This window comes from Polypterus senegalus, chromosome 12, assembly GCF_016835505.1.
Source record: "Polypterus senegalus isolate Bchr_013 chromosome 12, ASM1683550v1, whole genome shotgun sequence".
In the NCBI taxonomy this organism is placed as follows: Eukaryota; Metazoa; Chordata; class Cladistia; order Polypteriformes; family Polypteridae; genus Polypterus; species Polypterus senegalus.
The window spans coordinates 81,920,409-81,940,883 of NC_053165.1; the positions used below are offsets into that span (position 1 = coordinate 81,920,409).

The 20,475-nt window shown below is 49.3% G+C and overlaps 1 protein-coding gene across 1 annotated transcript in view; it reads right to left on the reverse strand.

Annotated features, from left to right (window-relative positions):
• Nucleotides 1–393: 393 nt before the first annotated feature.
• The window catches only part of kank2 (KN motif and ankyrin repeat domains 2), a 79,879-nt gene continuing 59,797 nt past the window's right edge, over nucleotides 394–20,475 (reverse strand). The window contains exons 3-13 of the mRNA XM_039772646.1: nucleotides 15,493–15,594; nucleotides 13,173–14,933; nucleotides 10,617–10,841; nucleotides 9,683–9,791; nucleotides 9,031–9,264; nucleotides 8,339–8,426; nucleotides 5,294–5,513; nucleotides 4,878–5,020; nucleotides 4,587–4,787; nucleotides 3,574–3,672; nucleotides 394–1,143 (exon numbers count right to left, since the gene is read on the reverse strand). Of these exons, the coding sequence (XP_039628580.1) occupies nucleotides 1,090–1,143; nucleotides 3,574–3,672; nucleotides 4,587–4,787; nucleotides 4,878–5,020; nucleotides 5,294–5,513; nucleotides 8,339–8,426; nucleotides 9,031–9,264; nucleotides 9,683–9,791; nucleotides 10,617–10,841; nucleotides 13,173–14,933; nucleotides 15,493–15,529 (3,171 nt within the window). The 5' untranslated portion in view covers nucleotides 15,530–15,594 and the 3' untranslated portion in view covers nucleotides 394–1,089. The remainder of the gene's footprint in view (nucleotides 1,144–3,573; nucleotides 3,673–4,586; nucleotides 4,788–4,877; nucleotides 5,021–5,293; nucleotides 5,514–8,338; nucleotides 8,427–9,030; nucleotides 9,265–9,682; nucleotides 9,792–10,616; nucleotides 10,842–13,172; nucleotides 14,934–15,492; nucleotides 15,595–20,475) is intronic.

Genomic DNA, 20,475 nt, shown 5'->3' on the forward strand with positions numbered 1-20,475 from the left:
ACAGAAGCGGGGGGGGGCAAAGATGGGGCACCGGGAGCACCGCTGAGGAGCTGCAGCTTGTGACGGGCAAACGGCCGCCATTTGTGATTGGGTGGGGACAAAAAAAAAAATCTAATGGCAGAAAGTGGTGTCGGTGCCCACCTGTGTGATTCTGTAAGTGGGCTTTATATTGGACTGTGAGTTTATATTACGAACAAGCAAAGTGAGTCTGCAAGGCGAAAGGCGCTTTAAAGGCCGACACTGGGGGGTACCGTGAGCGCAGTGTGCACACTTCATATTATACACGGAGGCGGGTGGCATCTGCAGGTTCATTTTGGAAGACCCTCTAAGTAAAAATTACAATAATAAATAAAATTATAACAGTGAGGAGATTACAAAAAAATACCAACACAGTTTGTGTAACATATATTTATATAATTGATATATATTAAAAACTTAATAACATGCTAAAAATATAGAGAGAGTTAAATAATCCAAATATAAAGTAATCCGATTACACAGGCGTCCCAATCTCAAAATACGCGGACTGGCATTCGTAGAAAACATCGGAGGATTGCATTTCAAAAGTTATAGAAAACAATTTGTGGATTTGCGTTTAACACAATAAAATAAAGCAAACATCGTCTTATTCATCTACTGCTGCAGGATTTCTTCTCGAGTACATTCTTGAAACCAGGAGGGGTGCGATATAAAGCGGGGGGATTACAGCGCCCTAACGAGTCGCTCTGGCCCGGTTGGCCCACCCAGGCAAAGCCCGAAGTGACGGGCGACTTGTTGAGGTGCCGCCTGTCCGATGGGCATTTAAAATGAAGACGGACCGAAGTGTAACGGGAGGCTGGCACGAGCAGGCGTGTGGGGAATGAGCAACACTTCGGTGGGCATCCTGGCAGGGGACAGAAAGACAAGTGGCGGCTCCGCTTCGGTTTCTCCGGGTGTTATTGCTGTGCCCACGTGTGTCGGTGGTCTCTGCTGGTGGTCGGGTCACCGAGGCAGCGATGAAGGAAATGTGGTGAAGCAGCTGAGCAGACGTCGTGCAAGTGAGGCGAGTGGGCAGCGCAGCAGGGTCCGTCTTCAGGGGACGATGGCTGGTCACTTGGAGTCTGATGGCGGGGATGTCCCGAGCTGGATGGCTTTCTGGGTTACCTTAAAGAAAAAAAAGAAAAAGAAAAAGAAAAAGGTTCCTGTCACATTTTATAATGCAGTGGGCAGGATTAGGGCTCGGACCCCCAGTTTCTATTCTCTCGGTGGTCTTCACGTGATTTGTTGGGCTAACTGCCAATGTGGGTGCGAAGCGCCGAGAAAGGAGCCTGAAGACGGCGCGACTCCCCCAACAGAGTCTGTCATCGCGTCACCTCCAGCGTGTCACCAGAACCCTGGTGCTCAGCCACCGCCACCCACTGCAGTCCACCCTCTGGCGGGCACTTCAGAGCCCTGCATGCCTCACACTACCAGAACCTTCCTGTGACAGAGACCACCGCTGATTGAACATCAAACACACATAGTGACACACGACCCACGTGCACCTCGAGACCACCGCACTGACTGGGGTGGTCACTAACTGGTGGACTTCTCAGAGTTTAATGTTTACTTCGTTTATTATCTGCTCTTATCTAAGGCAGCGACAAGTTTGCTCCACGTGACACTTCAGTGCAGTGACAAGAAAAGGGGTCCCACTCACGACTGGCACCTGGCAAAGGAACCAGCGGGCACAGTCAGAGGATGGGAGGCAGGACCCCCCCCTCATGTCAACACGTGGGTTTCCAGTTGAGTCAACCCAGGGGGTCCCATAACTCACGTCATCCATTATCACAATTAGGACCCTGGACTGTCACTCTGCAGCCACCCTGGCTGGGACACTTAAACTCCGAGGGTCCACAATCTTGCAGTTAAAAACGGATCCTCTCTTCCAGATTGGGGTCTTGTGACGTCTGCCGCTGTTTCGTTTATCTTGGACCCTCTCCAAAGGTCACCCTCTGTAACGCATTCAGGGGGCTCGGAGATATTAAGGTCAGTGCGGGGGCTGCCAAGAAACAACATCAACACCGCAATAAAATACAACGAGAGGGGCAGGAAGACCAAACCCCCAAATGCTGAGCAAGTCCACGGGAGACGTCCATCCCATAATAGTAGCCATTCCGAGAGACTCTCAGGACGCCCCCCCTACCCCCCAAAAGGCCAGGAGCTGCCTGTGATGTCACAAAAACGTTTTAGAGTCTGTGAAGAAGAAGAAGGTGGCAGCCACTGAGCCGGGCAGACAGCCAGCACGTCACGGGACCCCTGGGCCTTCGTCAGGGCTGAGCAGAGAATAGGAAGTGGACCACCGGAAATGTCGGAGAGCAACGGGCTGCACAAACACCTCAGGTGGTACTCAGAAGATAAGGCGACAAGCCGGAGACCCCGCGGGGAGAAGTCGGCCCAAAGAGAGAGTGAGAGAGAGAGAGAGAGTGGTGAAAGGCGCTATATAACAGATGGAGAAATAGAAAAGGCACAATATAACATAATAGAAAGATAGAGTCAAAGGCGCTATATAATAGATACACAGACATGTGAGGTAGTATTGATGATAGATATGAAAGGCACTATAAAATCGACAGCACTATTTGGCTTTTCCCAGAAACTTAAAATGTATTTGTTTGTTTATTTATTAGACTTTCAGAAGGATTAAGAGAACCTTCAGTGTATTCGGCGCACTGTGTGTGTTTTCAGGGGGCCATGGCCCACCTAAACAGGTCAATGGCTTTGCCTCCACTCAGGACTTGCTGTGGAATGCGTGAAGGGGTGGGGGCGGGATGGGCGTGACCAGCCGTAAGACCCGCCCACACTCAGCGACGTCATCCTATAAAGGCACGTGTGGCGTCAGACGTGTCGTTGTTTTCTGATTTATCCCGTCGTGTGTTAATCGTATTAATTATTCTTTTCTCATCGCCTTCGAAGGTGCAGTAAATGCCATCTCCGGCTTTCCCAGAGTGCCACCGTGTCGTATTCGGTGAGCCACAGCACCATAAAGCGAGTGCAGTACTGGGATGGACGGGTTAGTGTTGTTAGACTTCAGTTTGAATGTTAAATGGCCACAGCAGGACATGGACCCCCCGCTTCGCCCAGTGAGGACCGTCTCCCCTGCGGTGCAGTACTGGCCCCCTGGTAGCTCTCGTGTCCCTTTGGGTGTAAATTAGCCATTCGTAGGTTTATTGAGTGTTTTGTGTCACTTGTCGTGTTCAGTGAACTTCTTACTTGCCTCTGCTAATCACCACACGACACGTCGCCTCTCTTTGGCACCAGGATTAATGAGCACCACACGCCTTACCACAAAATCCCCCGTGTGCAGAGACGGACCACCCCACAACATGCACAGAACCAGAAGAGGGCAGCAGTGTGATGCAAAGGCGCTATAAATGAAAGGTGATGGCACAGAGCCGAGGGGGCCGGGCCACATGTCGGGAGTCACACTTGCAGTTTCTGGTTCTCCTTCTGGTGGAACAACCACATCACAAAAAAAAACGTCCACCCTGCAGCCCCCCCACCATGAACTGCTTATCCCGTCCATTAGAAGAGGCCATGGCGATGCCAACTTACCGGAGAGGGTGGCTTAGCGAAGTTGAGATGGGCGTAAAGCAGGACGGCGATGTCATTCTGGCTGGCCTCCAGGGCGATGGAGAGAGCAGTGCTGCCATCCTGGAGACACAGGAGAGGTCAGTGACAAGTCCACTCTGGACCTTAACAGTAGCGTGCCCCCCCATCTCTCTCTCTCTATCCACTCTGTGCCTAGTGCCCCCTGCCCTCTATCTGAGTCACTGACAGACAAACGGGCACCAAGTGTAACGGGCACAATGAATTGACTCAGCAAGCTGAACTGACTGGACTGGTGGGCTACTGCTGACCACTGCCTGTGCTGGCACATTGTTTGTTGTGGTGAACTGGTCTTACGGTCAACTGGCACTGATCACTTCCTGCTGATGGCCACTGACTGACCGCTGACTATGGGGGCTGACCAGTACTTACAGCTGGATGGAGTGCTAAGAGCTGCTCACTGTCCACTGGCCATAATGGAAGATGAGAGCTGACCAGTAAAGCAGAATGGTGGGCTAAGCCCACTTAATTAATGTGACCATTATGTTCGACCAGTACTGACCACTGGTGGTGTTGACCTCCACACTTTGGACTCAAACGCCAACTGTAATTGCAAACTAATGAAGGTTGCCGACTGTAATGGTGGTCTGCTAACAATAAGGGGCAACTCTGGTGACCCACAGGTTGTCATTTGACACTAAAAGGCGTTTTGTTACCAAACATTCGCCATAATGGCCAGTTAGGGCGGACCACAGTGGGCAGCTTCTAATGAAGCACTGGTGCCAGTCCATGAACTCTTAAGTGACCATTGACTGCAGTCACAGAATGATGCTGGCCATTCACACCAATTGCAAACTGGACTTGACCACAATGACCACCGTCATTAATGAAGCGCTGGTGCCATCCTTTGACTCTAAATGACAATTCACTACAGTCGTCACATCACTACCATAACGGGTGGTCACTTGACGTCACCACATACCGCTGAGCCCTGACCGTCTGCAGGTTGTAACACTTACGTTGTCAGTGAGAGTGGCATCGCAGCCTGGCACGGCCAGGAGAAGCTTGACAATCTCCACGTGGCCGTGCTCACAGGCACACATCAGGGCAGTGGAGCCATCATCGTCCTGTAGGTTGACGTCGGCACCACAGGCCAGCAGGGCGCGGACCATGTCAATGCGGCCGTGACTGACCGCTAGCATCAGAGCTGTCTGTCCGGCCTACAGAGAAACAGAAGAGAAGACGATCAGTGGTCAATGTAGAGACTCAAATGCCAGGCAGCGGCGGAGGTGGGCGGCAGGACGTGTCACCTGGCTGGCCTTCGCGTTGACCTCCCCCGTCCTCAGAAGCTGCATGACCGTTTCGAGGTCGCTGTCCGAGCGGAAGGCGGCCAGTGCGGTCAGCATGATGGGGGTGTAGCCGGCCTTGTTCTGCTTGTCTGCTGTGCAGAGGCCTGAGGAAGGAAGCAGGGTGGCAATCTGTGAGCAGGCGATGGGTATGCAAGTCCTGTAATACCCGCTACATCCACAGTGGGGCAGCAGTGAGGCGACTCTCATACATGTCCTCTGATTCTCTCACTGGGCGAGACAGGTGGCAGTGTGTGGCATCATTGGTGGTGACGCTTGCTGATGACATCCCTTGTGGACACTTTGCTTTTTTTCAGCAAAGGACCAAATGGGCGCGACTGTGAATAATCCTCCCGACAAGATGCCCGCCCACCAGTTACCTGTGTCCAGCAGCAGCTTGACGATGGGAAAGTTGGAGTGTGACACGGTGTAGTGCAGAGCCGTGTTGCCGTTGCCGTCAGCCATGTTGACGATGAACTCCAGCAGCTGTGGCGACATGGCCTTGAAAACCGTCATGTAGTGGCACACCACCTCGGGGTCGGCCGCCTTGTGACAGGAGACCCGCAGCCACTCCTGTAGCACCGTAGTGTAGGCCAGTCTCTAAGGGGGCAATAAAAAGACAGACATGTTCATGGCTCGGCAGCTGAGTCCCAAAACCAGTAATCCGTTACATTTCTGACCCTCCTTATCCAATATGGGGTCATGTGTTTTGCAAGTCTAGTGCTGGGCATCTTCACCTACAGTGGGCCAAAGCACATGTGGGAAGAACACCCAAAAAGACCCTCTAAACCTTGGGACCACCTATGGGTGAAATGTCACCGAGTGACCCCGATTATAAAATGACATGGCTGGTGTTATTATATGGCATCAATATGATGCCAGTTCTGTTCCCACAGATGCCTCCCGGGGTGAGATGCCAAGCTGCAACAAAAGGGCATTTGGAGGAAGCCCCCTCTGTAGCAGTGCCTGTAGAAAGGCGCTATATTAAATGAAGGCCGTTTATCTACTCTCTCTATATAAAATCCTAAGCCTAAAAGTGCATTTTATGTGACGTTTTTATGTCACTTTTTTTGTCACACTTTAAAATTGGGCTTATTTTAAAACCTATATATATATGTTTGGTATCATTCTTCTCAGAATTTATCGAACTTTAATGTGATGTTGTTTCAGATTCTTACTCCGTTTTTTAAATTCTAAACTAAAAAATATCAAGAACTCACATCCTGCAAGACGAGACTTTGTGGCAATATTATTGTGGAAATAAAAGACAAAGAGCAGGACAGCCGCTGTACAGGCCTTGAAATGTTCGAGATGAAGATCACGCGGCACGGCAGCAACAGCAGCAGCTGATCGAGCAAAGAGGAGGGAAACAAACAAACAAAACTGTATGCAGGAGCGACCGCGTCTCCTTGGGGTGCATTCAGCCCCCCTCTTCACAACACGAGTGGCAGAGACATGAAGTGGCTTGGTTGGCGGGTTGGCGAGTGAAGGGAGCAGGGGGCGAACCCCCCTAGTATCAGATATAAAAATCAGGCCGCGTGGTGAGAAGCGAGTCTCCTTCTTTGTGCTTTCACGGTGGCCGTTATGAAAGGCGCTACATGATCGCCTGAAAGCTCAGGTCACACATGTACTGTACTTCCATCTCCTGGTGTGACTCTCACAGTAAGTCGTTTCTTTATAAAAAATGGGGACGTATGCGGTGATCATTTGGCCGTGAAAGGCGCTATATCAAATGCAAATCAAAGAAATTCACCCGATCTTCCTTGGCAATGCCGAGGAGGCTCCTTGCTGAATCGATGCCCTCGTTGGACGTCACGTGTGACTTACATGACTAGGTGAAGCACAACGTGTTATCATATCGGCTAAATGAAACCCCCACTCTTGAAGGTTCAAGTGCCTGTTGATGTCTCAGTGTGTAAGGCTAAAATATGAGTGCACAGTACATTAGCGTGGCGATCTTCATGAAAGGCGCTATATAATGCATTGTATTAAAGTGATAAATTCCCAAGAATCGCCTTCACCAGTTCCACATTATGCTGCCACATCCAATAGAGAGGATAGCCGTGTCAGTGTGCCACTCTAAACTGGCGTCCCACCCAGGGTGGGCTCCTGCCTTGGGTCTCAGCCTCCCAGGACTATGAATTACTGGTAATGGATGGACGGGCAACGTAACGTGAAGTGTTTTGGTTTGGTGTTCACTGTGAAAGGCACTATACTGTAGAAAATGAAAAGTAGAAGACGACCACAGGCTGCCAAGGTAAGCAACGGATCCTTTAACTTTACTGGGGGAGCTCAAACAGGCAACATAACTTTAAAATGACAAGTGACATATGAAATGTCAAGGATGGGTCATCTATGCAAGGCGCTATATCACATTGAAGTAAACTGAAAACTACAAGGCAGCTCAGTGTTAGCTCTGCAGTCTGTGTGAAATGTGCAGTGGGATGGTGCTGGGCAATACAAGGCGCTATATAATTTAAAGGGTCACTGAAACCAAAAAGGCTGTACGGTGGCGCAGTGGTAGCACTGCTGCCTCGCAGTAAGGAGACCCGGGTTCGCTTGTTCGCTTTTGCATGTTCTCCCCGTCTCTGTGTGGGTTTCCTCCCACACTCCAAAGACAGGCAGGTTAGGTGCATTGGCGATCCTAAATTGTCCCAGGTGTGTGGGGGGGGTGTGTGCGCCCTGCGGTGGGCTGGCGCCCTGCCCAGGGATTTGTTCCTGCCTTGCGCCCTGTGTTGGCTGGGATTGGCTCCAGCAGACCCCCCGTGACCCCGTGTTAGGATATAGTGGGCTGGATACTGACTGGCTAAACTTGCCCCTCCCTTTGCTGCTTGGCCTCGAGGGACTCGGAGACCCCTAACACTACCAATATAAAAGTGATAATGTATATATGATCAGACCCTTGAGTTAGTGTCCATACTAAAAGACACCAGCCGTAAGTTCACCTTTGTGAAGACCACCTTGTACTGGTCAGGTGATCCAAAATAAATCAGTTCACTCTGAAAGTCCAAATCGAGTGTTTAAAGGGCAATTTGTGAATGAAAGGCGCTATATAAAATACAGCATTTCAGGACCCGCATGTGGGGAGCATGCCAAAAAAAAATATCCCTAAATGCTTAAAAGCTGCCCAGTTAAGGCTGACTGTTCTCTTCTACATAACGTAAACAGCTTTTATATAGCGCCTTTCATCGTGACTGCTTTTGTGTTGGGTCACCCGGCTGCACCGTTCAGGAAACGGCCTCGTGTGGCACAGCGCAGGTGGAGCTCGTCACATACAGTTTAGCCAAACCGTGCTGGGCGGTGGAAATGTTCTGCAGGCTTTGTCCTCTAGGGGGTGCTGCTGGGAAAAACAGTGCTGAAGGCAGCAGTACCCACTGTGTGGTTATCATGACAGACAGATACGGGGGGGTGGGCACAGTCCTTACCACGTCCTGTTGGCCAAAGGCGTTGGGCACCCCGAGGGACTTCTGTAGCGTCATGCAAGCGGCAATCAGACCCTCACTGAGCTCAAACCTACAGAGGGGGAAGAGAAGCACAAGGGTTTGGGGTGAGCGTTCATACTGCCATCACCTACCTCTCAGCCAAGGCCCGTCCTGCGGAGCCCATGAGTGCGGACCACTGACTTCTTAACCAGAGGCTGCTTTGGGGGAGCAGCTTATAAATTAGATGATAAAGTAAAGTAAGGCAATCTGCAAAGAGCAGGCACAGGCTGAAGCAGGGTGTCTAACTGGCCCTGTCTTGAATTGCCCATCACAGCTGGACACCCGGGCACACGCTGCCAAGCTAAACACTGCCTGCCCCAATCTTGTTATGTGGATTATTCCAGAAATGCCATATAATGATGTCGCCCTCTCAGGGAGTCAGCGGTGGGATTCACATCTGCAGCCTTCAGCCCAGAGCTCACTGCGTTAGTTTCATGCAGTCCCCTACTTACCAGTACAAGCCAGTTAGGGGGTCCCACCAGCAGGGCCGTCTTAACGCATGGGCCCACGCTAATCTCCTCACTGAGTGGTTGTGCAGGTAGGGGGCTCCAGTGCACTGCTTTGCCCGGCGGCCTATAATGCTGTCAAGACAGCCCTGCCCACAAGGTGGCGTTAGCAGCCCTCGTCGTGCGTACCTGTTGTCCACCCTTTCTGGCGTCGCCTCCGCCTGCTCAGGGGGGCTCTGTGCTGTAGAGGGGACCCCCTCCGGTTGAGGGGCCCCGGTGGCCGATGGCTCTTGTGCGGGAGGCTCGTCGCTGATGGCCGACTGCTGGGACTCGGGCAGCCTCTCGTTGGCTTCGTGGTACTCGCTCTCGGAGCTGTCATTCTCAGAGCTCGTCGAGCTCGATTCGGAGGACGTGCTCTCGTAACTGTCGGGCAGAGACACGGGTGTAAACACGCAGCTGTTTGTTCCTTAACATCCTTAACCCACCTCCCAAATCTGCTGTTCCCATTTCAGGATCTCGGGATGACCTTGATGAGATGCCAGTTCATTACACACCCTCACACTCACACACACTGGCATCCGTCATCTCAGTGAGGGTAGGAACGTATCGACCGGTAAACCAAGAGCCAAGTAGAAACTTCACTGTGACCGAGTGACTGTGGACGCCGCTCTGATCTGCCCACCAGTCTTCTGCTCCCTTCCTGCCACACTCGTGAACAAGAATCCGAGATCCTCAAACTCCTCTGCTTGAGGCAGCCGAGGGGGCCGGCGAAGTGCACTTCACACGACCTCCATGACAAAAAGGAACAAGGAAAATGGAAACCAGGGCCACCTCCACATACCCGCCATTGACTCCCACAAAGTGCAGGTTCTTCACGGTGGCCTCCGAGCTGCTCGGGGACTCCTCTTCATCTTTTGTGATGGCCGATTTCAAGGGGTCTGCTGGCAATGCTGGAAGAGACAGGAAGGAAATCAGCACTGGAGTGTGAAGACATCACAGCATCTGGGGTCTCGGAGAGCTTAAATTCAGGGGGACACCCGGGTGGGCAGAACATGACAGCTGATCTTGAACACCCAGGAGGTTCGGGTCAGCTGGCTGCATACTGAAATGCCACCTTTGTGTTTTACAATGTTAGATAATATCATGGGTGCCAACTTGTCATAAACACCACAGATGTGCCCTCATCACTTTTACAAATGTGGACCACCAAGATTTTTAAAGATGATCAGTTGTGTTCCAGAGGTTTTATTTGGATGCTGCTACAAACAAGCTTCCTTGCATAGTGTACATTCATGGCCTTTTTTGTTATCAATTTCTAAAGGGTACAAGCCTGTTTTAAGGCTGGCATGCAGCATGAGTGCCATGTGGTGGGCTCTGTGCCCTGCAAACCTAAGCTCCGCGTGACAGTGGCCTCCATGTAAAATGACCCCAATGCAACAACAGTGTCAAATGAGCACGTAATCCACTTTGCCACAAACTGGTGCCAGCATTTCTAACAGGGTGGTAATAAAAATAGCCGACCCCCCCATTCGTTCCTGCCATGTTAATTAAGCAAGATCAGCAAACTCTAAAAATTCTTTCCCCCCAAAATTTATATAAGAGAATTCCAAGACAGTAAAAGCTTTGAGTGTGCATTGCTGTCAAAGAATAAACATCAAGACACTAAAAAGATGTTCATTTGTTCAGAAAGTTGCCCACTTGCTGGCACTACCAGCTTTTCTATTCAAACCAGATTATGCCAACCTACCATCAGGGAAAAAAATCCACTTTCTTACCAGTTTCTTGTTGCTCTTCACTGACACAAACGCTGGGCAATGCAGAACCCTCCCTAAGCCGTTGGCACAACGGAACTGGCTGTTGGGATACCAGCTGCACTGCCCCAATGGCATCCATGACCACGGGCAAGCTGGAAACGGGGACCGAGGAGGACACCTCGCACCTCTGGAGGACCTCGCGCACCTCCTTTGAAGAGACGGCAATGGGGAGCTCCCGGGTGCTGTCTGTGGAGAAATCGGAAGATCAAAAAAAGGGTCATTAGTGGTGTGTAGGGGCTGGAGGAGCGCCACCTAGTGGGGAATCGTCAAAGTGCCAGTCATTCACTTGAGAAGGACAGAAAGAGAGAGAGAGAGAGAGAGAGAGAGCTGAAGCCAATGGGATGAACTCCTTTCATTTCTGTGAGCCCTTCACATAATAATAATAATAATAGTAATAATAATGATAATAATGATAATAATAATGATAATAATAATAATAATAATGATAATAATAATAATAATAATAATAATAATAACGATAATAATAATAATAATAATAATGATAATAATAATAATAATAATGATACTTGGAAATTGGGAATGGAATTAGCAGGTTCATAAAATGGATAGACTAATTCAATCATAAATATTAATTCTAAAAAATTCTTTAAAAAGCACATAAACCACTTTAAATAGTGCCAGGTGTTCTTGTAAGTTTGAAAGATGAGGATTATTTTTATTATTACACTATTATTACTTGTGTGGGTTTATAAAGTAGACAGAATCTCCCAAGTCTGATCATGTGCTCACTTCTGAAAGGCACAATAAACGTTAAAAGCAGATGGGCAGTTTTGATGATGATGATGATGATGATGATTACTGTATTATTACTATTGTTATAAGAAATTAAAAATTGAAGGAGTTGTTTTTCTTATTCATATAATATCATCATCACACTGCAATTATTCAAAAATGGATGAATTTCATATATACTGCTTATATTTTCATATACACACATACAATATATATATTATAAAAAAAATCTTGAAAAGTTGGAAGGAGACGAGAAGAGACTTTGTGGCAAGAGATTTAACCACAGCCAGGGCTGGAAATAAAAGACAAAGAGTAGATGACAAAGTAGAAAGGCATAAAGAATTCAAAAAAGTTGGCGCGGTACACATGCAGAGCAGGTTAGAGATAATGAAAGTCCGAAAATTCAAAAGTCTCAAAAAAATTAGAGTAAAGATCACATCAGCGCAAACAAATGGAAATTATTACTCAGTGAAATAACGGAACAGCAAACTGAGATCGAATATATTGTTCGGATTTAAACGTTAAGTCGGAGACTTGTAGATCGTCTCATTTGTGTTGCCATCAGTAAAGTAGCGTTTCTTCCCAATGAAGAGGCGTATCCGCGAGAAATAAAAGATTTGTTGTTTGGTGAACGTGAAATCCTGTCAGAGAAAATTTCAAGCCCCACGAGACAAGAACTTACGCAAAGAGATTTGGAAAAGTCCCGCCCACATCTAAAACATTTAGAACCACACACACGGTTCAGTCATTTGTCATTTGTGTGAATGCTATTGTCAGACACATTTCTTGTAGAGAGAAGGAAACGATATTCACTCACGGCAGTTATACGTTGTGCTGTCACGATGCAAGTCCAAACACAGACTCAAAATTCAATGCAATCTTGACAAAAAGGTAAAAGCGAAAAGAGATCGAATATATGGACATTGGTGATATGACAGAAGTGTGCCATGCGAGATGCAAATCACGTGGCATGGCAGCAGCAGCTGATCGAGCAAAGAGGAGGTAAAAAAAACTGTTATGTGTTTCGCATTGTGTCCCTGTTTAAGAGGGGGTTTCGGAGAAGCGACTGCATCTCTTTGGGGTCCGTTCGGCCTCCCTCTTCACAACACGAGTGGCATAGAGATGCGAAGTGGCTGGCATGTAGTGCAGGCCCTTGGGATAGGGTTGGGCAAGTAGTGGCAAGTAGAAGCCCCCTATATATATATATATATACTGTATATGAAAATGGTAAGGCCTGTCCATCTTTCACGCGACTGCTCGTGAACCACTGGGGTTAGCCCTTGAGTTTGCTCTAAATCAAATGCTTATGACGTGATTTGCGCTCGTGTCATTGGGTCGAGTTGTCAACTTGAAGACTGAAAAAAAGTCCACTAATTTGGAGTAAAATGTCAGACTAGTAAAAGGTGAAGTTTCCTGGTAGTCGACCAAGTAGAAGCAATGCCACCAGAGGGCACACTGCATTACAGTGGTCCTTGACGGTGATTGGCCGGTGCGTGCTACCGCTAGGAGGCGAGAGCTCCATTACTTTAGTGCATTCCTAAACCGGAAATGAAATCCCCCTTTGGGGTGCCAATGGAAAGTTTTTTGATACCCATAGAAGTACCATTGAGACCCCTGAAACTAACTGAATTTTCAAATGTGAGAGGAGAAAGTGACAAGTGCCTGTTAAAAGAACGACTGATTAAAGGAAAACCCAACGGCAGTTTTGTTCAGTGGGTGAGAACACCGAGGACCAAGCAACACAACCAACCCCAGGCTCCTCACCTCCGACAGAGTGACCTCCTCCAGAATTCCTCTTGTTCTCTTCAGTGCCGTCTCCCGCCACCTTTGTTTCCTGGTCACCCACCTTCTGCCCACTGCTGGCTGACCCCGTGTCTGTGGATTCGCCACACCTGTAAGTGACATATGGCACCTCGATGGCCGACGCCATCTCCCTTTCGGATGGAGTCCTCACTTGCTCAGATGAAAGGCTCGTCCTGGATGCAAACGAGCAGAGGCCTGCAACGTCCTCTGCTTTCATGGCCTGCGGGATGAACTCAGCTTTGTTACCTTTAAATGTGACTTCTTGGCATTTCCGCACCCCGACCACCATGGGTTGCTCAAGGGTGTACACCTGAATGCCCACCGTCCTTTGCTCCTTTTTCTGTGGCGGCTGGTTAAATGAAACAACAGTCTGGAGCCTCGCCGCCTCTCCAGAATTACTGCTGGACTCCTGGAGGTCCTGCCATCCAATGCTGGTCATGATGACAGCGTCCGCTACCGACGCCTTGGCATCCCGCTCCTTTTCGGCTATCTGCTTCCCCTGCTGCTCAATCCTTTGCTGGGCCGTCTGGAGTTCCTGAAGAGCTTTCTTCAGTTGTGTCTCCAGCACGGTCATTTTCCTCTTCAAGCCATCCGTGTTTTCCTTCAGACGTTCCACTTCCTCTTCCGTTGCTGCGCAAGACAACCCCAAGTCTTCCTCCGTCACGGAGATATTCGCATGCCGCAGCACTGCTCCAACCTTCTCTGAACTTCCTCTGACCTTTGCACCTTCATTGTCCTCATCGCCTGTTCCCACCCCAACAGACCTCACTTCCTTTGCACCGACCCGCGGCCGGTCACTTCCAACGATGACCGTGTCTTCAATCTCACACCCCGAATCCTGCCGAGAACCTTCTGCTAATGTGGGCGAGGTGACATCCCCACTCTTTGACCCGTGCTCTTCTTCAGGGATATCGATATAAAGCTCTCCCCTTGGCCGGGCCTTCCCAAATCCCATGGGGTGTCCCAAAAATTTCTGACTCTTCAGCTGAACGCTCAGCTGTCGTTTTTCTTCCTGGAGGACAGAAATTTTGACCTGAAGGACAGGAATCATCTTGACCTGCTCCTCCAACTCGCGGATCTTCCTCAAGGCGGATGCCATCTGCTCCCGTATGTGCTGTAGGTGAGCCGGAGTGGGAGACACCGGGGTTGAGAGACCGGAGCTCATGGGTGTGTATTGTCCTCCTGTACACTGGGAACCATTCTGAGATTTGGAGAACGACTGGTTCAGACTGGAGCCCACCAAGGAGCTTGTAGACCCTGACACACTTCCATGCAGACTCCCCAAGTTGGAGAACGTTCGCTGCCTCCCACTAGAGTCGGTCTGATCTTCTTCCAGTTTTTTTCGTGCATCCAAGAGAGTTTTCTCCACCCGTGGATTGAAACCTCCAGCTAAGAACTGGGGTCGGCTTTCGGGCCGGTAGGAGCCATAATATCCCGGAGCGCAGAAGGAGAAAGAAGAGTGCCGGCTGTCCATGCTGGCATTCGAGCAGAGCGACTCGGTGGATGTCCACCAGGAGCCCGTGTAGCCATAGCCCCTCGGCAACGAGCTGTACCTGGGCCGCCGGTGAATCGGGACCTTCTTGATTGTGTTTCCTTTCTCGATGTCATTGACGTATTTTAGAAAATCAAGATCCAGCCGGTAGCCGTACGGAGTCTCCACAGAGTAAGGGAGGTCCTGCTCTTTGCCTCTTAAGGCAGTGGGGGACGTTGGGTTGGATTTCCCTAAAATGTTAGACAGAGAAATAGAGGATGAAAAAGAGACTTGGCGCAATCGGGGCGTTCCCCCCACCGTCTACCACTCGAAATTATTGGTTTCCCTTAAAGTAGAAAAAGCTCAAACCACCATAGCAGAGGAGGAGGAAATCGTTACTTAAGAGTATTGACCAATGTGACTACCGGACAACTAAGACACGGGTTCAAAAATGTGCTCACTAAATAACTAACTAAAAGATGGAAAAATCAGAGTACATATTAGGGCAGGTATTTAGAAAGTCAACACTTTAGATGTCATCATTGTCTTCAGGAGCTGCTGACTTTGCTGTGACAATTGCACTCCGAGTTTAAAATTGTTGTTAGGACTTCAAAATGCCTTCCGGTTAATAACAACTGATGGTTAACGATTGACAGGGCTGAGCACAAGCCTTACAACCAAAGCAGAATCTGGTCATGGCCGGAGGATGACGACCTCTGCCGGCTTCGACGCCAAGACCACCATCAGCAGCATTCGCTAAAAAGGAAATCCTTAGGGGATCTCCGAACGAAAAATCACAAAAGACGCTACCTGCAAAGCTGTGGTCCATGTGAAGCACTTGTGCCATCTTGAGGGTCTCTGGTCATCAGCTCCTGCTTCACTTTCGACTCTTGCAACGGTCTCTACTGGGCCCTGGAATGAGGAACAAAGCAAAGGATCACGCTTGGATGCTTGAAGAAATGCTAAATGCCAACCTGGGGGAAAAAAAAAAGACTCAAAATTGGATCGAAATGATGAAATCGTCCCCTGCCTGCCACTCCTTTACCTGCCCAGGCGTTAACCGGGTATCGCATAGCGGTGCTGCATAATTCAAATTGGAGATGCTATATTTTGTGTGTACGTTGATTTGTTTTATTGTAATTGACATGTGACTTGTTTATCCTTTTGATCTCAGATTGGTGGCTACTGTCACATGACTTGGATGGATCACCCGACGAGAAAAAACATTACATGTACAAGAAACTTGCAAATACCAAAATGTCGACATGAGCCCAGTAGGAAGGGTCCATCTGGTGTCCACTGCTGTAGTGATGCTGATTTAGTACTCGTCCTCAGTGTGACATGTGTGTCACCAACGCACAGCCTGACCTGACAATCAGAACCGTAGACCGGAGAGTTTCTTTGCACACTTTTCTTACATTTGAACATGAGAGGGTAGAATGCCCGTGCCTGACCCGCATGACCGACGCACCCCTCGTGTTATACCACAGCGCCAGGCCTATTGACTTCCACACAGGAACATTGACAGTTTCTGCATTGTTAACAGGTAGTTAAGAGGGCTAACGTCTTTCTTGTCCTTCCACTTGATCGCAGTCCTTTTGCATATCACGGCGGTTTGGTGGTACAGCGCCATATGCATCACTTTCACTATCCATGTCAATGTTTGATGACCAATTCACTTTGTCACTGCAATTGGTTGCCTCAAATTTCAGTTTGTTCTAAAATGGGCCTTACAGCTTTCTGTTCAAATGCCAGGCTCCGCCCCACTCATGAATATTAACGAGTTACCTTAATGTGGTAAAACGCATAAAAATATTCATGATCTTTTTTAGTAGCATGATGTTATTTTGTCCACCAGATGGCAGCAGAATACTGTCCTGAGTGTTATTCAGGTGTAACACTTTACATCGGGGGTGGCACTGTGGTGGCACTGCTGCCTCGCCGTAATCTATTCGAGTGAACTTGTACTTGTCACATGGAACAGAAACCCCTCATAGTTGGCAGTCAATGTGTTAAAAATCAGGACGTGCTTGAGGGCTGACCAGCAGAGGGCGCCCCATGTCAGCTAGTAGGAATCCCCAGTCGTATGTCTGACAGCCTGTAGGGGAGAACATCCATCCATCCATCCATCCATCCATTTTCCAACCCGCTGAATCCGAACACAGGGTCACGGGGGTCTGCTGGAGCCAATCCCAGCCAACACAGGGCACAAGGCAGGAACCAATCCCGGGCAGGGTGCCAACCCACCGCAGGACACACACAAACACACCCACACACCAAGCACACACCACAGGGACAATTTTAGAATCGCCAATCCACCTAACCTGCATGTCTTTGGACTGTGGGAGTGCCCAGGGGAGAACAATAAATAAAATAAATAAATAAATAAATAAATAAATAAATAAATAAATGGCCGTGGAGGTGAAATAACTGAAATGCAATGGACTGGGTGGGTTTCAGCGATTTTGAGAGACAGTGAGCCCCTTTTACTATGGGTAAGTGACCAGCTTGAAATCTGCTTGTCTATGAAGGCCATTCTATGGTGGTGGGGGTGGATTGGGGGCTGTGATGGCTGGACTTGGCGTTGTATGGCCTCGCCTGTTTAAGGTCAGCCTAGTAAGGGAAATTTGAATACAGAAGATTTTTTTTTGGGGGGGGATCTGAATTTTAGAAAACCCCTCCGTACTCAAGTAAGGGTGGAGCGCAGTGCTTTGCTTTGCTTTGCTGCTGTTGTTGTTATTTAATTTTACTTTTTCATTTTGTTTCCATGAAGGGTGGCTGCCAGACCCAAACCACCACATGGCACCAAGCCATCGCACAGCTAGGCGGCGGGCTCTGCCTTTGTCATTTTATTTTATTATTTTCCCTTTTAAAGAAATTCAAGAGTCAAGTGGAAAAAGAAAATACCCAGGCTAATAAAACTTAGAAAAAAAAGAGGCAAACATACGACAGAGCGTGCGTAACAATTGGACTCCATAACACAGACAGCCACAAGAGGGCAGCAGAGAGGACAGGGGAACAGCTGGATGGAGTGACACACCCTGGGGGTCTGGGGGGGGTGGACGTGCTGTGAAATGTCATAGCTGGATGGAGTGACAGGCTGGGAAACGGTGGGATGACACAGCCAGGCGGCGCACAACGAAGAAAACCAGAGGAGTGAGAAGGCAGTGGCGAGTCCAGCTGCAGACCTTCAGAGCGCCGCTCCATCGAGAACACCCAGTTGCATTATGGTTAAGATTAAGGTTGTGAGAGGGTCATCTGGCTCAAATAATGACAATCGTCGAGTAAATCAAAAATATCATAAGCATGCACACTGACTGGCTGAATCACACAGCTGTGGGTGGTCTGCAGATGGACCCTTCTCAGTGAAACAGAAGGACACGGTAAGAGGCCACATAGAGAAGCAGTAAAAAATAAAACACCTGGATGGAGTGAGACACCAGGCGGCATGCAATTTGACAGATGGATGGTGCGAGGTACTAGGAGATGGTGGGATATGAAATGAAATGGATGAAGTGACAGTGACACAGCTGGGAGAGTGAGACCCCCCCATCCCAGTGTGACACTTCAGGCAAGGAGACAGCTGGAGGTGGGAAGGCACACAGGATGTGCAAAGACGGAGCAGACGACGGAGGAGAAGTTCGGACCAACCAACCAAATTGAGCAATCCTGGGAGAAGCGTCTCAGTAAGGGAGGTGACCAACAACCCCATAGTCACTGAGGCTGAGTTCCATTGAGCCTGTGTGGAGATGGGAGAAACTTCCACCGAAGGACAACCGTCACTGCAGCACTCCACTGGCCTGGACTGTGGTGGCCAGTCGGAAGCTTCTCCTCGGTAAAAGACACAAAAAAGCCCGGTTGGTGTTTGCAAAAAAGGCATCTCAAGGACTTTCTGACTGTGAGGAACAAGACTGTCCAGTCTGATGAAACCAAGCTTGACGTCAGGTCTGGAGGAAGCCAGGCATCTCCCATCACCAGTGAACTACCGTTGTGGTGGCAGCATCAGGGACTGGGAGGCAAGTCAGCGTTGAGGGGCAGCTGAATGGAGAAAAATCCACAGGCGCCCTTCATGAAGATGTGCTCTGGACCTCAGACTGGACCAAAGGTTCACCTTCCTACTGGACAACACAGGAGTAGCTTAGGGACAACTCTGGTAATGTCGTTGAGCGGCCAGCCCGAGCCCCCGCATGCAACATCTCTGGAGAGACACGAATATCACCGTCCACCGGTGGTCTCCATCCAGCCTGACAGAACCTGAGAGGGTCTGCGGAGCTGCATGTGAAACAACACATCCAAGAGTTTCACGTGACAATAATGACACTATACCCCTGTAAGTGGAGAGAACGAAAAACTAGGGAATGTTGCAGTGTGGAAAGAAACAGCTGGATGGTGGGACACACAATACGACAATCTGCTGTCAAGGTGTGCATTGAAATAGACGGATGAGTAGAAGACCTTGGAAAGAAGTGGCACAAAAAATTAAACTACTGGATGGAGTGAGGCACCAGATGTTCTGGGCAATAATACTACAGCAGGCTGCAGAGCGAGACCCCCGAACCTGCAGATAGAGCACAGTGATGCAGAGGGGCAACAGAGAATGACATGCCATGCAGTGACCCAACTGGGCAGTATGGGGCACCACAGAAGGACGAGGCGTGGAAGGAAACTGTCGGATTGACACGGGAGATATTGTGCAATAACACAGCTGGCCACAAGAGGGCAGCAACGAGACAAAGAAAAGCGCAAAGTGCTGGCGGGCTTCGAGACTCGCATTGTGCGCAGATGACGGGCCAAAGTACTCGGGTGGGACTTTTTTCCTGAGTTTATTTTTGGACATCCTTACACACGTCGTTGGACCTGACACGAAGGGGAGTTGACAGAAATGTGGAGGAAGCAATAGGCAGCTGCAGCCATTAGTCAGTGTCTTCCACAGTCCCAGAGCACACACGCAGTGAGGACAATGAGAGACAAAAGTCCAATCTAAATGGCACACGCTGTATCGATCGAGAAGATGCGACATCCATGAGGAGGTTGGTGTTACAAAAGACACGACAGCAGGCATACCACAGAACTTGCCTGCCTGCCCTCTGAACAGATTCAAAAGATCTCAAAAATGGTCCCCACAATACCCCAAGTGCACCAACAGAGGGCGCTCTCAACATTAGGCTGCCAGTATGAACACAGGGGTCTGCTTTACTTCCTGAGCAACCTTGGATCCTGAATAAAGTATAGGGGTCCCCCACACCTGCTCACCAATACCCTACATAAATAGACAGGGTACTGTCACCAGAACTTAGGGACCATTCAAAGCGTCACTCTGGTCTACAACTCCGCATAAGCAGGCCTACAGCAGCAGGTGCTCCCTGAAGCTCTCGACCGTTGGCTCCCCTGCTGGGGGCTCTCAATGCTAACTCTGGCATGGAGAGTGGGGTGTCACCAACTGTGCCATGAGGGCCTTTTTTTTGGCAATAATCAAACAATACACTAGAGGGAGCTCTTAACCGTTCTCCGTGACAGAAGGGCGTGGCACACAATGAGGGTCCCCTGAACATGCATAGACATCCACTAGGGGGTGCTGTCCTACATCATGATGGGCACTGCTAACGTGCGGAATGCTGGGACCCTCCAGGAAGAGCCACCAGTCTGACCCACCCATTATATAACCTTGACTGGGGGAGAGAACTATTTGTGCTTCTGCAGCAGCACACTGGAGGGGAGCTCACTGACAAAGAACTGTGGCAGGCATCCACTAGAGGGCGCTCTCATACCTCATTAAGAGCGGGTCACTCATGC